The sequence below is a fragment of the Dendropsophus ebraccatus genome, chromosome 5 (assembly GCF_027789765.1).
Source record: "Dendropsophus ebraccatus isolate aDenEbr1 chromosome 5, aDenEbr1.pat, whole genome shotgun sequence".
Classification (NCBI taxonomy): Eukaryota; Metazoa; Chordata; class Amphibia; order Anura; family Hylidae; genus Dendropsophus; species Dendropsophus ebraccatus.
In genome coordinates this window covers 16,250,304-16,262,365 of record NC_091458.1, presented here as the reverse complement: position 1 = coordinate 16,262,365, position 12,062 = coordinate 16,250,304, and the positions used below count along the sequence as shown (strand labels likewise).

Sequence of the window (12,062 nt, the reverse complement as noted above, 5' to 3'; positions counted from 1 at the left end):
AAAACAATGGCCTACTGTGACATAAATTGTGGACTATGCACCGCCAAAATTACAGGGTGCTCAGAAGATGACAGGAATATAAATAGTACCAACAAAACGAAAAGGGAAGGCCTGTCTTATGTACTTACTGGCACACCAAAAAAAAAAAAAAGGACCATATCTAACCAATAAATCTGGTGTGATAACTATGCCCCACTACTGCAAACAATGATGATGAGGTAGAAAACTACCAAAAGATGTGCAAAACAAGCAAGGGCAGGTATAACCAAAAAATGGCAAAAATATCACCAAATTATCAGAAGGTCCATGTCGGGGTCCACTGCTCCCCACGCGTTCCATTTGATTAATCCCTAAGGAAGTTCCCAGTGAGGACTCGGAACGCGCGGGGAGCAGTGGACCCCGACATGGACCAGTGGACCCCGACATGGACCTTCTGACAATTTGGTGATATTTTTGCCAATAAAGATACATATTTTCTTCTTTATTTGTTTGGTGTGCCAGTGAGTACATATGACAGGCCTTCCCCTTTCGTTTTGTTGTAACAATGGCCTACTGACTACTGAAGTTACACCACAATGGAGAGTAGCCCAGTAACACACCAGTGGGGTCCGGTATGTTTTCTAGTGCAACCTGTCTATTAAAGACCTAAATACTCACCTTGGTCTCCAGGCAGAGGAAAGTGCACATCAAATCCATCTGGTAGCTCCACAGATGTGAGGAACCGGACATGGCCCGTGTGTCCTTGAGAAAGCCCCATCGGGCAGAGAGGGCCCTTCAGAGAGCTAGTGCTGGAGGTGATGGTGAGGGTAAGAACCACTCCAGCACTGGTCCCAATCCACAGCAGATCCTTGCAGGCCAGCAAGGCAGTGATCCGCAGACATGCTGACTTGTGCTGACGGATGATCGCATCGGAGCCTTGAGAAGAAGAAGAGCAGACAACCTCACTACAGTTCTCTGTACATCGTCGCATTTAGCTCAAATACATTAATTCTTACAGAAAATACCCAGATTGTGACTGCTGGTACCTGCTAACATCTTATGCACGGGTGGAGCGATATCCACCTCCGCCAACTGCTCAAAGGTGGTGGCGTGATAGAGGCGAACCTGGGCGCTGCCCTGCAGAGCGATCCACATCCCTACGTTACTTGTGACCATACACGTGACACAGCGGTTCTGGTCCTGTCCAATATGGAAAGTGTGCTGAGGGTAGACAAGAGAAGAGAAATCAGAACACATAAAAAAATCTTGCCGAGAAGCAACCAAGCCCTGGCTTTGCCGGTGAATCTAAATCCTAGTTTTAGTTGCTCAACTCTAAGTCAGTCCCAGTGATCATGGCAATGGGTGGCGCTTCAGTTTTCACTAAAGTTTGCTTCCATGCCGAGAGGGTAACAAAGCCTAAAATCTTGTTCCTGCTCTGAGAGGGAGAATCATCTAACCAGAAGAGGGAATTAGCTGTGCAAGGACTCTCTTGCAGACACTCAGCTCTTTGTGGGTTTCCAGCCATAGTTGGTGGTGGACGCCTTATAAATCATGACTACTTTTGTGATACACCCTGCTATAGGGGAAAATAATCCACCCAACCCTGAGTAAAGTCTTCTCTATTTGGAATGTGCATACATTTCCATATTCAGAGACTTTCTGTCATCATTACTGCTCCTAAAGAAACAACATGGGGGCTGTGTCAAATTCCAAGCATCTATCCTAAAGTCTAAGTTTGGTACCCTGTGCTGTGAGCAGAATTTATCGCCTGGGTGTGCACAATACACTTTGGTCTATTTCAGACACCATCACAGGTACAACCTTCAAAACACCTTACCCAAGTGTACCCCGGGGTCCAAAAATTACTACATTTGTGCTGCCCCAGATGCATTCTTCCTAAGGGCATTGCAAGACATTCATCAGAAAGAGATGTCCACATAACTGTCTTATCCGAAAGAGACCGCCACATAACCACATAAGAGACATGTTCTTCCCATAGTATCACACTGCAGATCTGAGCCCAGACATTGCCGTTTACCTCCTGAAGCAAAGACGACGTGTTCAGGATCATGACCCTGTTCTGACAGCCGCACCACAGCTTCCCAGAGATGGACACCATCTTAGTGATCGGGCTGCCAGGAGAACCCAGGGGCAAAGTTTTCGAATTCTGAGGGTCCCAAAAACTCCCTAGAGAAAAAAAAAAATAAGGATAAGACATAAGACACAGCTTGACGATGTTGGGGTCTACAAAACGTGCCAGAACCAACTTGTCAATGATGTCACATGAAATCAGGTAATGTCCCACTCCATACTGTATATATAGTGCATGGTGACCATAACCTGTTTTGTATCTGTCATTAACCTCTTGGTCAGAGAAGATCTATCTAATAGCGTCTGGGACCAAAAGACTCAGATCCCAGCTGTTTACCTCTTTGATGCCATGGTTGATAGCAACTGCAGCATCTAGGTGGTTAGACAGAGGGACGGGGCTTTGCCTGTCTACTTATTATTGCTCCCCCATCACCATTTCAGTATAGCGGGATCTTAGAAGAACAAATCCTGATATGGCGGCTTTGTATTAGGAAGCAACCACTGTCATGTTCGGGGAGCACTAACCCTTAGACTCAGCCTGAAAAGCGTGTGTGGCATATTATGTGACCCCTTCTGGAGAGTGCCTGCTCAGCCTCCTACCTGCTTCTCTCTGATAAACAAGAAGATCTCCATTTGCTATGGACACAAACACCTGGTTATCCAGATACCTGCAAAGAAAACAAGAGGTTTCTTATGTCAGTATAATACTTCATGATATATTAAAGAGATGCTGTAGTGCTCAGAGTTCTACTTTCTCATTATTCATTAGCTACGAGTGTAGTGTCCCAGTACAGGTGTGCAACTAAGCTTTATTCCTCCTGTAAAAAGGTAACTGTCAGGTTTTACATGCTGGGATGATGGGTGTCAATTTGCACCATCACCACTTGGTGTCTCACTCTTCCCATCCCAGTGTGCACAACTGAAGGAGGAAAAAGGGTAAACTGTTGTCCTGCCCAATCACTGGCTTGGATGCCTCACACCTCCTCACCTCTTCTAGCACTTTCCCCAATAGGAGGTTTGTCCCAGTCACCCCTATTTAGGAGAGTTCGTTCCGGTTGCGAGACAGTTGTTAGTTGGAGTTGGAGAGAGACAGAACTTATGTGACTTTGAGTAAACTACTATGCAGTGCTAAATCCAGATGTTGGCTACCCGTCACCTGGGTTCAACCTAGCCTACGCCTGGGATCAGAAACTAGTCAGGACAATCCAAAGCCAGGATTAGTGGGCAGTGGAGCAAATAGCATAAGCTGAAGTACTCCATTGGATGTTGCTTAGCCTATTTTTTGCAATTCACCCGTTTGTATTGCACTGATTAATGCTGCGTTTACACGAAACGATAATTGGCCCCATCGTAAGATTAACAATATCAGAGTAACGATTTTTTTTCATAACGATCAGCGTTTAGACTGTACAATATATCGTACGGAAATTAGTTTTGCGATCGCTTAAGCCTATCTCGCACATTGGTTAAATCGGCGAATGACTGTTTACACGGAACGATCTGCAAATTTTTTGCGAACGACGAGCGACGATTTTAGAACATGTTGTAAGATCAAAATGAACGATTCCTCGTTTGTCGTTTGATCGTTCGCAGCGTTTACACGTACGATTATCGTTCGAATTCGATAGTTATCGTCCTCTGCACCTGCACCCACACATTAGTGCTGCCATTACAAAGCCCAGTGCCAGAGTGCGCGGGGGTGGGTATCACCACTCCTGGCAACCGTGGCAAGTGCCCAAATACCCACAAGCCCACCCGCTGTAACCACCTAGCAACCCCGGGCCCTGGCACAAGCTTCTAAAGGAGTTAAGGGTCCCACTTGTATTTGTTATCCCGGTCACCCCAATATCTACTGACTACGAAGATTCTTGCAGCTTTCCTAGTGCTCCATTGAGGTCTATTGAAAAGACACATCTATGACGCAACATAAGCAATATTAAAGAAGCGCCTATTTTTTTTTCCCCCATATAAACCTTTGCTATTAATCCCATTATGCATCTGAACAGCATCACATGGCCGGCTAGAGTCAGCAACATCTCTGTCTGCGGGGAGGACAATGTAATAATTCATATCTATATATAAGGTGAAAGATTGAGTATATAGTCAGGGAGGCTGAACGGTCATAAAATCCATAACAGCTGTGTGACAGGAGCCACATAATCATCATCAGTAACTCTAATGGGAGTGTCTGTCTCCCCCCCTGTGGAGAGCGCGTGTGGAACAGTCCATACAGAAGGTTTGGCTGGCTGAGATGGTGATCCCTTTGAGAGCACAGAGACACATGTATTTTCCAAGGGGTTACAATCACATGATTAAACTAAAGGAAGGGATCCAAGGAATTTTCAGATCAAAATAAACTAAATGAGGTAATACTAGCATATATCATATACGTGTGTGTGTGTGTGTGTGTGTGTGTGTGTGTGTGTGCGTGTATGTGTGTGTATATATATAATTTTCTGACTAGCTGTATAATAATATAAAAAAATCCAGGAGACTTTCTTTAATGAGAACGTGTTTCAATTTGTGATACTCACAGAATACACATGACCGCTGCCGCGTGCTGCATCTTCATGCTGTTCTTACGATTTCGGATGTTGTCTGACGATTGATAGACGTGGATGCTAAGAAGTAAGGACCAGAATCTGAGTACATCTTACTGGTCAATATAAGGTCATATATCGGCGCTGACACCATCTTAGGCTGTGGTTATAGGGTAATATTGGCCAAGCTCATAAATGATTACTACATAGGTAATGGTCCTGGGTCTTAAAGGGACTGGTCATGTTAATATTTCAGATCACTCTGCAGGCAGCATATTGTAGAGCAGGAGAACATGAACAGATTGATATATAGATTTGCTGGAAATTTTTTTTTTTAAGTCAAGCTCTGTACATAAAAGCATTGAGTAAGCCCGCCCACTGGAATCCTAAGTCCAGAATGATCAGAAATTTAGCTCAGTACTTAAGTTATGGTGAACCTTTTCCCACAAAATGTATATCAAGTTGCTGAGATCTTTCTGCTCTATAACATGCTGCCTGTAGATTGTACTTTATGGCGAAAGTGACTGGTTCCCTTTAAGGAGTCAAGGCATAAGAGGTTGTCCATCCCAATATTAAGATCTGCTGCATCTCATCCCCACTTTAGGCCATTACATACCAGCCGTCCTCTGTTCCCAGCCACATGGAGCTCTGGTAAGCCTCGGGGTCAATACTTAGAAGATCTTCTAAGCTGCCCCGTGTAAAGGATCCTCGGCTGGATCTCCTCACGGCAGGACCATCGGTGGGACTCTCGCTGTGCCGATTCTGGTTGAAATTGGTGGGAATGGGCAGGAATCCAGGCTCCTGTTCTTCTTCGGAGCTGGTGGTCTCTGCCGTTGTGTCCTTGGCACTTGCCATTTCTTCATCTAATGGGTCAAAGATTGTAAGAAACACTATAAAAAAAATTCAGTGGTGCTTTGTGTTATGAGCTTTAGCCGGTGACTAAAAAACTAAGAAAAATGTTATATTAGAAGTATTTGGACAATTCATAACATTGTCATGGTGCACACCTCACCATCATTATTGGTCCATGCTGGACTCTGAACACTTGGCAATCGACTCCCGAAACTGAGGAAGTTGGAGGCCACCCTAGGGCCTATGGCTGTCTCCATGTTTTCCAGGACTCTCTTGGGCAGCATCCAACTATTCCAGCCTCCGGGAGTCAAATGCCAAGTGCTCAGTCTTGGAGTACGTTGCCCAACCCAAACAGTTCAGCAAGTCTGCTCAACTCTAGGTATGGTGAGTCCCGGCCCAGACCAGATCTTTATATATTTAGCCTCTATGTACCCTGAGGATTTCAGCACATTGTTACTCACTTCCAAAACTGGAGGAGATGGTGGAACGGCTGGCTTGGCTCTGGAGGGTCCCGGAAGGGCTGGGAGAGGATTCGTCATCAGTATCGTCGCTGTCGAAGGGCACCAAGTCCCGGCTGGCACTGTCTGTGTGTTCGGAGAGCTCCAGGGACGATCCAGAGATGGAGATATGGAGGCACTGCTGGGATGAGGGCTCATCCAGATGCTGCTGGAGCTGCTCCGATGGCCGGTTCATCAGGGCTGGGGGCCGTTCTCTGCTACAGGACACAAAAACCTGATCTTAGAATCCTTCCATATACCATATATAATTCCATATTCATGAACAAGTCATTGAGAGTATTGGAAAAAAAACACTGTGGTATTCAGGGACACCATGAACAAGCAGCATTCTAGAAACCATCCACAAGCAGCATTCTGGAAACCAACCACAAGCAGCATTCTGGAAACCATCAACAAGCAGCATTCTGGAAACCATCAACAAGCAGCATTCTGGAAACCATCCACAAGCAGCATTCTGAAAACCATCCACAAGCAGCATTCTGGAAACCATCAACAAGCAGCATTGTGGAAACTATACACAAGCTGCATTGTGGAAACCATTAACAAGCAGCATTCTGGAAACCATCAAAAAGCAGCATTCTGGAAACCATCAACAAGCTGCTGTTGATGGATCTGGTTAATATTTAAACAGTGGCCTGGGAGCCTGATTGGCTCAATATCCCCCCTTAACACACAACGCAGGTCTTCTCAGGAAAAGCTGATGAGACGATCACTGCGGCCATATTGGTTGTCACAGAACAGATATCAATAGGATATCGATGAAACAGGTGAAGAGGAATTAGTTACAGCATAAGACAAGACAACTTGACCGTTACTCTCTGCTGTTCATTCCAACCAAAGCCTTACTGTAACCCCTCGGTTGGTAGAGTTCCCCTTTAAGCAATGGGCAAAGCAACATGAAGACTGGTTCCACAGTCTCTCTGTCACAGGGACAGATGTTTCCACATGAGAGGAAACTTGGCGTCAGCGCCATTTCATGTTTGTATTTTTCCCAAACTTTATAAAAGTTACATTCCATGGTGTCCAGCTGCCGCTCTCTGGGGAGTTCACTGACCCCGCTCCATGCTGCCGTCACCATTGCACACAGGAAGCTGCCGCCATTTCCATTACACAGGAACTGGCCTCAAATGGGATTGTCCAGGATAAGAAAAACTTGGCTAGTTCAAAAACATTTTTTTTTCGAAATCAGCACCACTCCTGTCCACAGGATGTGTAAGGTATTGAAGCTCAGGGCTATTTACTTTAATGGAGCATGTCTGTAATACTTAATACAACTTGAGGACAGGTATAAGATATTGTTTGTCATCTTAAAATTTACCAAAATCACCCAAAACGTTTGGGCTATGTTCACACAACGTAAGTTCCGTGGGGGAAGATTAATGAAAGGGTGTAAATATACACCTGGTGTAAATTGCCCACAGCAACCAATCACAGCTCCTCTTTTTTTCTACCAGAGCTGAAAGCTGAACTGTGATTGGTTGCTGTGGAAAATTTACACCAGGTGTATATTTACACCCTTTCATAAATCTCCCCTATAGTATACACTCCGGCCAGGATCCCTAGCGGCGCTGTAGAAAACGGACACATCAGTTTTCTGCGGCCGCTATTCATTGAATAGTGGCCGCAGAAAACCCTGTCAGTGCACACTATGGAGCGAGCGTGTTGTGGGGAGTTCTGATGCGTGCACGCACGGATTCGCTCGCATCAGAACTCAGCTGCGTTAAAGATCAGACAGGATGATTTTTTCAGAGATCGGCCGTTCCGTGACCCGGCCGGGTCACGGAACGGCTGGTTTCTTACGTTGTGTGAACATAGCCTTAAGTTGTAAATGACTGTGTTGGTCTTGCATACTTGCCAACAGTCTAGACAATCCAGAGAATCAGACCAAAAAGGGGGTGGTGCTAATATAAATCCCGCCCAAAAGTGGTCAAGGGGGCGAGGAAAGGCCTTGATGATGAGTGATGACCTACCTGTAAGTCTTCTTGAGTCCAGGCACAGAGGCGATGCAGAGGATGCGGGCAGAACAGACGGCGATACACGCCTCCACCGTCGGCTCGTTCCTGATGCTCAGTAGACAGACCTGCCCCACGTAACCATCGCTGTTGCACACCCAAACCTCGTACATGTTGTCAGGGCTGCTCTGACTGGGAGAAGCACAGGAGAACTGGAAGGCAAGAAGAAAAGAGAAAACTTAATCATGGCAGTCAGGGCATAATAGAAATTGTAGATATAAAACAGCTGCAAAGCAACAGAGCGGAGGGTGAGGTTATTATCCCTTTAAATCAAAGGGGGGGCCTTTGCCTTTCAGAACCAAAGTTCAGTAGATTATGTCCATTATAACAGTTTAATCCCCCCCCCCTTTTTTCTCATCCTCCTAAAACTGTTCTTTGCAAGGACTTCCTGTGATATGATGAGTGGAGATCACATGACAGGAAGTCCATGCTAGAAGTTTGTACTACCATGGCTGTAAGCACAGTACTTGAAATATTACAGTGAGGGATCAAAGAAACAATCAAAACAAGGTTTAAAGAGTCGGATATTGTTAGAGCAATAACTGGGAAGAACATGGAGCAGAAGGTCTTGTAGTTGGTTCCACCATAGATCTGTATGGAGCAAAAGGTTCTGTAGTTAGCTCTACCATAGACCTGTATGAAGAAGGTGGTTCTATAATTGATCCCACCATAGACCTGTATGACACAGAGGGTCATGTAGTTGGCCCCACCATAGACTGATATGGATCAGAAGGACCTGTATTTGGCTCCACCATAGACTGATACGGATCAGAAGGTCCTGTACTTGGCCCCACCATAGACTGATATGGATCAGAAGGTCCTGTAGTTGGCTCCACCATAGACTGATATGAATCAGAAGGTCCTGTAGTTGGCTCCACCATAGACTGATATGGATCAGAAGGTGGTTCAGAGGGCTCCTTTAGCACTTCCATTTCTCCAGATAAGGAGTATAAAACCAACTTAGGGCACCATCTACATGGAGGTTGTGGGTGCTCACTTTCACCAAGTTCTCCCTTTCCTTTCATACCCCATAACCATCCACCATTTTGAACTCTGAACACACAAGAGTGTTCAGGAACGGTGAACAGAAAATTCTCTTCCCCCTCACCTGCATTCCACTGCGGGTCTTCATGATGGGGATGGCCTTCAGAAATTCTGGATCCAAGCGATTCTTGCTGGTGGCTGAGGAGAAGGCAATTATATGGTTAGCTATAGATATAGAAATAGATCCAACCCCAGTACACGTGATATGGCCACAATATAAGCTTTATGAACCTCCCAGAGCCGATATACCTTGACCACTACACTAGGGCGGTAATATTTATTCGTTATAAACTGTGTGGCGGTTTACTTTGTTGTATCATTTATTTCTGGTCTAACGTTTATATTTTATTCTTTTTCCCCCATAGCCTGGTTAAAGGGGTCATCCAGCCTTATAGAACTGATGGCCTCCTCTCCTCAGGACAGGCCACTCTATTGGATCCATTACCCAGCTTCTTTTTGGCATCCTCGAAGGCTTGCTCAAAATGGAGCCTGGCATCCGGGTTACTGAACTCGAATATGTAGCTTTCCGTGCCATCTGCCTTGGTCGTGGTTAGCTCCATCTTATTTGGTGGGAATGACATGGAGAAAGAGAGGGACTGCTTCTCGGCCAGTTCTCGATGGACGGACGCCATCATGTCTTTAATGACATCATCAAGAGTCTGTTGGCAAAAACATAACATATATAATCATACACGTATCATTCAGTTTATGGTGACAACTAATGAGAGTAGTCAGAGCTCCACCCCTCAGCTCATACAGTACGATGGCCAGCAGAGGGCGGCAATGAGCAGGAAAACAATCTCTGGGATCCCTATAGTTAACATTGTAGCCAGTGCCGTCTATCGCCCCTCTAATACCCTTCCAGTTTCTGCACATGAACAATGCGGCTTTATCCACATCGAACAGCAGCCATAATGCAGGAGATAAAACCAGACGCTGCCAAACGCCCTGAAGTCAGTGACAAAACGATGTGTTTCCATCGAGGCCGCTGCCAAGTGTTATAAATTGTGCTAAACAGTCTAAATATGCGGCCGATAATATCTGACCCCACCACAGGGGCTGGAACCATAAACACATTGTTATGCTACAAGAGATACATGACAACACAAGCAACATGTATTAGGTTTCACACTTTGGTCACATCCAGAGCTGCACTCTACTTGTTATTATCTATTCAGTCTCCTTCCCCAAGTTCTGAGCTGCTGCTTTCTGCTGAAGACAAACATCTGTGTGTGAGCTTTTCCCTCTGTCTCCTCCTCCCCCCTCCCTTCTGAGACAGCTGATATAAACAAGTCCCTGCAGGCTTTATCTGCAACTTTATAGCTTCTTTGTAAAGCTGAGAGGGTTAATTCGAGGTCCAGTTGCTGATGAACTCACTGTGATAATCCCTCCCAGAATTACAAAGAAGCTACAGCGTTGCAGATAAAGCCTGCCAGGGACTTGTTTACATCAGTTGTCTCAGAAGGGAGGGGGGAGGAGAGGGAGACAGAGAGAAAGGCTCACACACAGATTTTTGTGTCCGCAGCAGAAAGCAGCAGCTCAGAACCGAGGGAAGGAGACTGAATAAATAAAACAAGTATGGAAGGAATTGTTGTTCACACAATGAGCAGCAACATATTAAAAGTTATGTTTGAGTGGAATACCCCTTTAACTCTTAGGCTGTACAGGACCTCACTGGTAGGCTTTGCTAGTATGTTGTCAAGCATTTTGCTCTTAGGTCATATCCAGAGCTGTATTCACAACTCTACAGCTTTGCTAAGTGCAAAATGCTTGACAGCATATTAGCAGAGTTGTAAATGCAGCTCTGGATATGACCTGCTAGTGCTCAGACCGTGCCGAATCTCACTAATAAACCTTGCTAGTACATTAGTCAGCATGCTAGATCTGTGATGCATTGTGGGAGATGTTTTTATAGAAGACACTACTGCATAACTACATCACCCACAATGCAACACATCACAATGCAATTGCATTACAACATCTGGTTGAGTCTAAAAGATTACGTTGTGGGTGCAGCTTTGGTAGCGTTTGGAGTATAAGACAAGGATGTCATATATTCTAATGCTACTGAATATTCCTAGCAGGGAGCGCCCCGCTGTGATACAGTCTCCCCTCTGCCCTGTGTTTTTATCGTCGTGTCTAGACATGGCAGAGGTCCGCGTCACTAAGAAATCCTAATTATATTGGCTACAAACCACCATAATTAAGTTGTTTACATCAGCGGTGAGAATAAGGACAATACATGACATCACACCCCGCACCTTTACAATACATCTGTCCCCACTAAATCCAGTAAAAACATGCGCGTCCGTCCATTTGGGTGAGAATCCCCCCCATAGCCCCTTTAATTTATTAGTAAAATCGGTGGAAGTTCCTACTGTTCTGTTTTCTGACCTGGTGGGGGAAGCTGAGGGTCTCCGAGAGTTTGCTGATCTGCCCCATAGTGCTGAGATCCTCGTCCAGCCTGCAGATGGCCTTCTGGATGCTGTCCCTGTTCGAGGTTTGGGACGTTCCTGTACGAACAGAGGAAAACCTGTGTATTACACTAGAGATACATTATATTCTGCTGGACACTACAACCATTATCCTACAGATGTAGCAGAGCAGAGTTGTTGTTTTTCTAAGGATGTGCTGTAATGTCCATAGGACTTCAGGTATGACCTACTACAGCTCAGCTACATCTGTGCGGGTAGAAACCAGCATAAGAGCGGTTACATAGGTCATGTGACGCAACAACCTTCTTAAACAAGTTATCCAGGATTTGGCCGTTTTAACAGAAACAGCGCCACTCTCGTCCTCAGGTTGGGTGTTCACTAAAGTGAATGGAGCTCAGTTGTAATACCACACATAACCTGAGGACAGGGGGTTACGGAGGATTTTTTTTTTTTCACTGTAATTTTTTTTTTATTAAAAATATATATATTTTTAACAAAAACACAAATAAACGAAAACACCATAAAAAAAGGGAAAGATGCACACATATACACATGTACTGTAGTAGATCTGAACATGACGGTCATGGATCA

General features: G+C 45.1%; 1 protein-coding gene across 2 annotated transcripts in view; it reads right to left on the bottom strand.

The window, feature by feature from the left end:
- ARHGEF17 (Rho guanine nucleotide exchange factor 17) overlaps nt 1–12,062 on the bottom strand; it is a 155,014-nt gene that overhangs the window by 2,332 nt on the left and 140,620 nt on the right. For both annotated transcript variants that reach the window (XM_069969574.1, XM_069969575.1), the window contains exons 11-21: nt 11,431–11,549; nt 9,482–9,695; nt 9,101–9,174; nt 7,951–8,144; nt 5,924–6,177; nt 5,227–5,473; nt 4,605–4,691; nt 2,671–2,738; nt 2,018–2,166; nt 1,026–1,200; nt 658–915 (exon numbers count right to left, since the gene is read on the bottom strand). In XM_069969574.1, the coding sequence (XP_069825675.1) occupies nt 658–915; nt 1,026–1,200; nt 2,018–2,166; nt 2,671–2,738; nt 4,605–4,691; nt 5,227–5,473; nt 5,924–6,177; nt 7,951–8,144; nt 9,101–9,174; nt 9,482–9,695; nt 11,431–11,549 (1,839 nt within the window). The remainder of the gene's footprint in view (nt 1–657; nt 916–1,025; nt 1,201–2,017; nt 2,167–2,670; nt 2,739–4,604; nt 4,692–5,226; nt 5,474–5,923; nt 6,178–7,950; nt 8,145–9,100; nt 9,175–9,481; nt 9,696–11,430; nt 11,550–12,062) is intronic.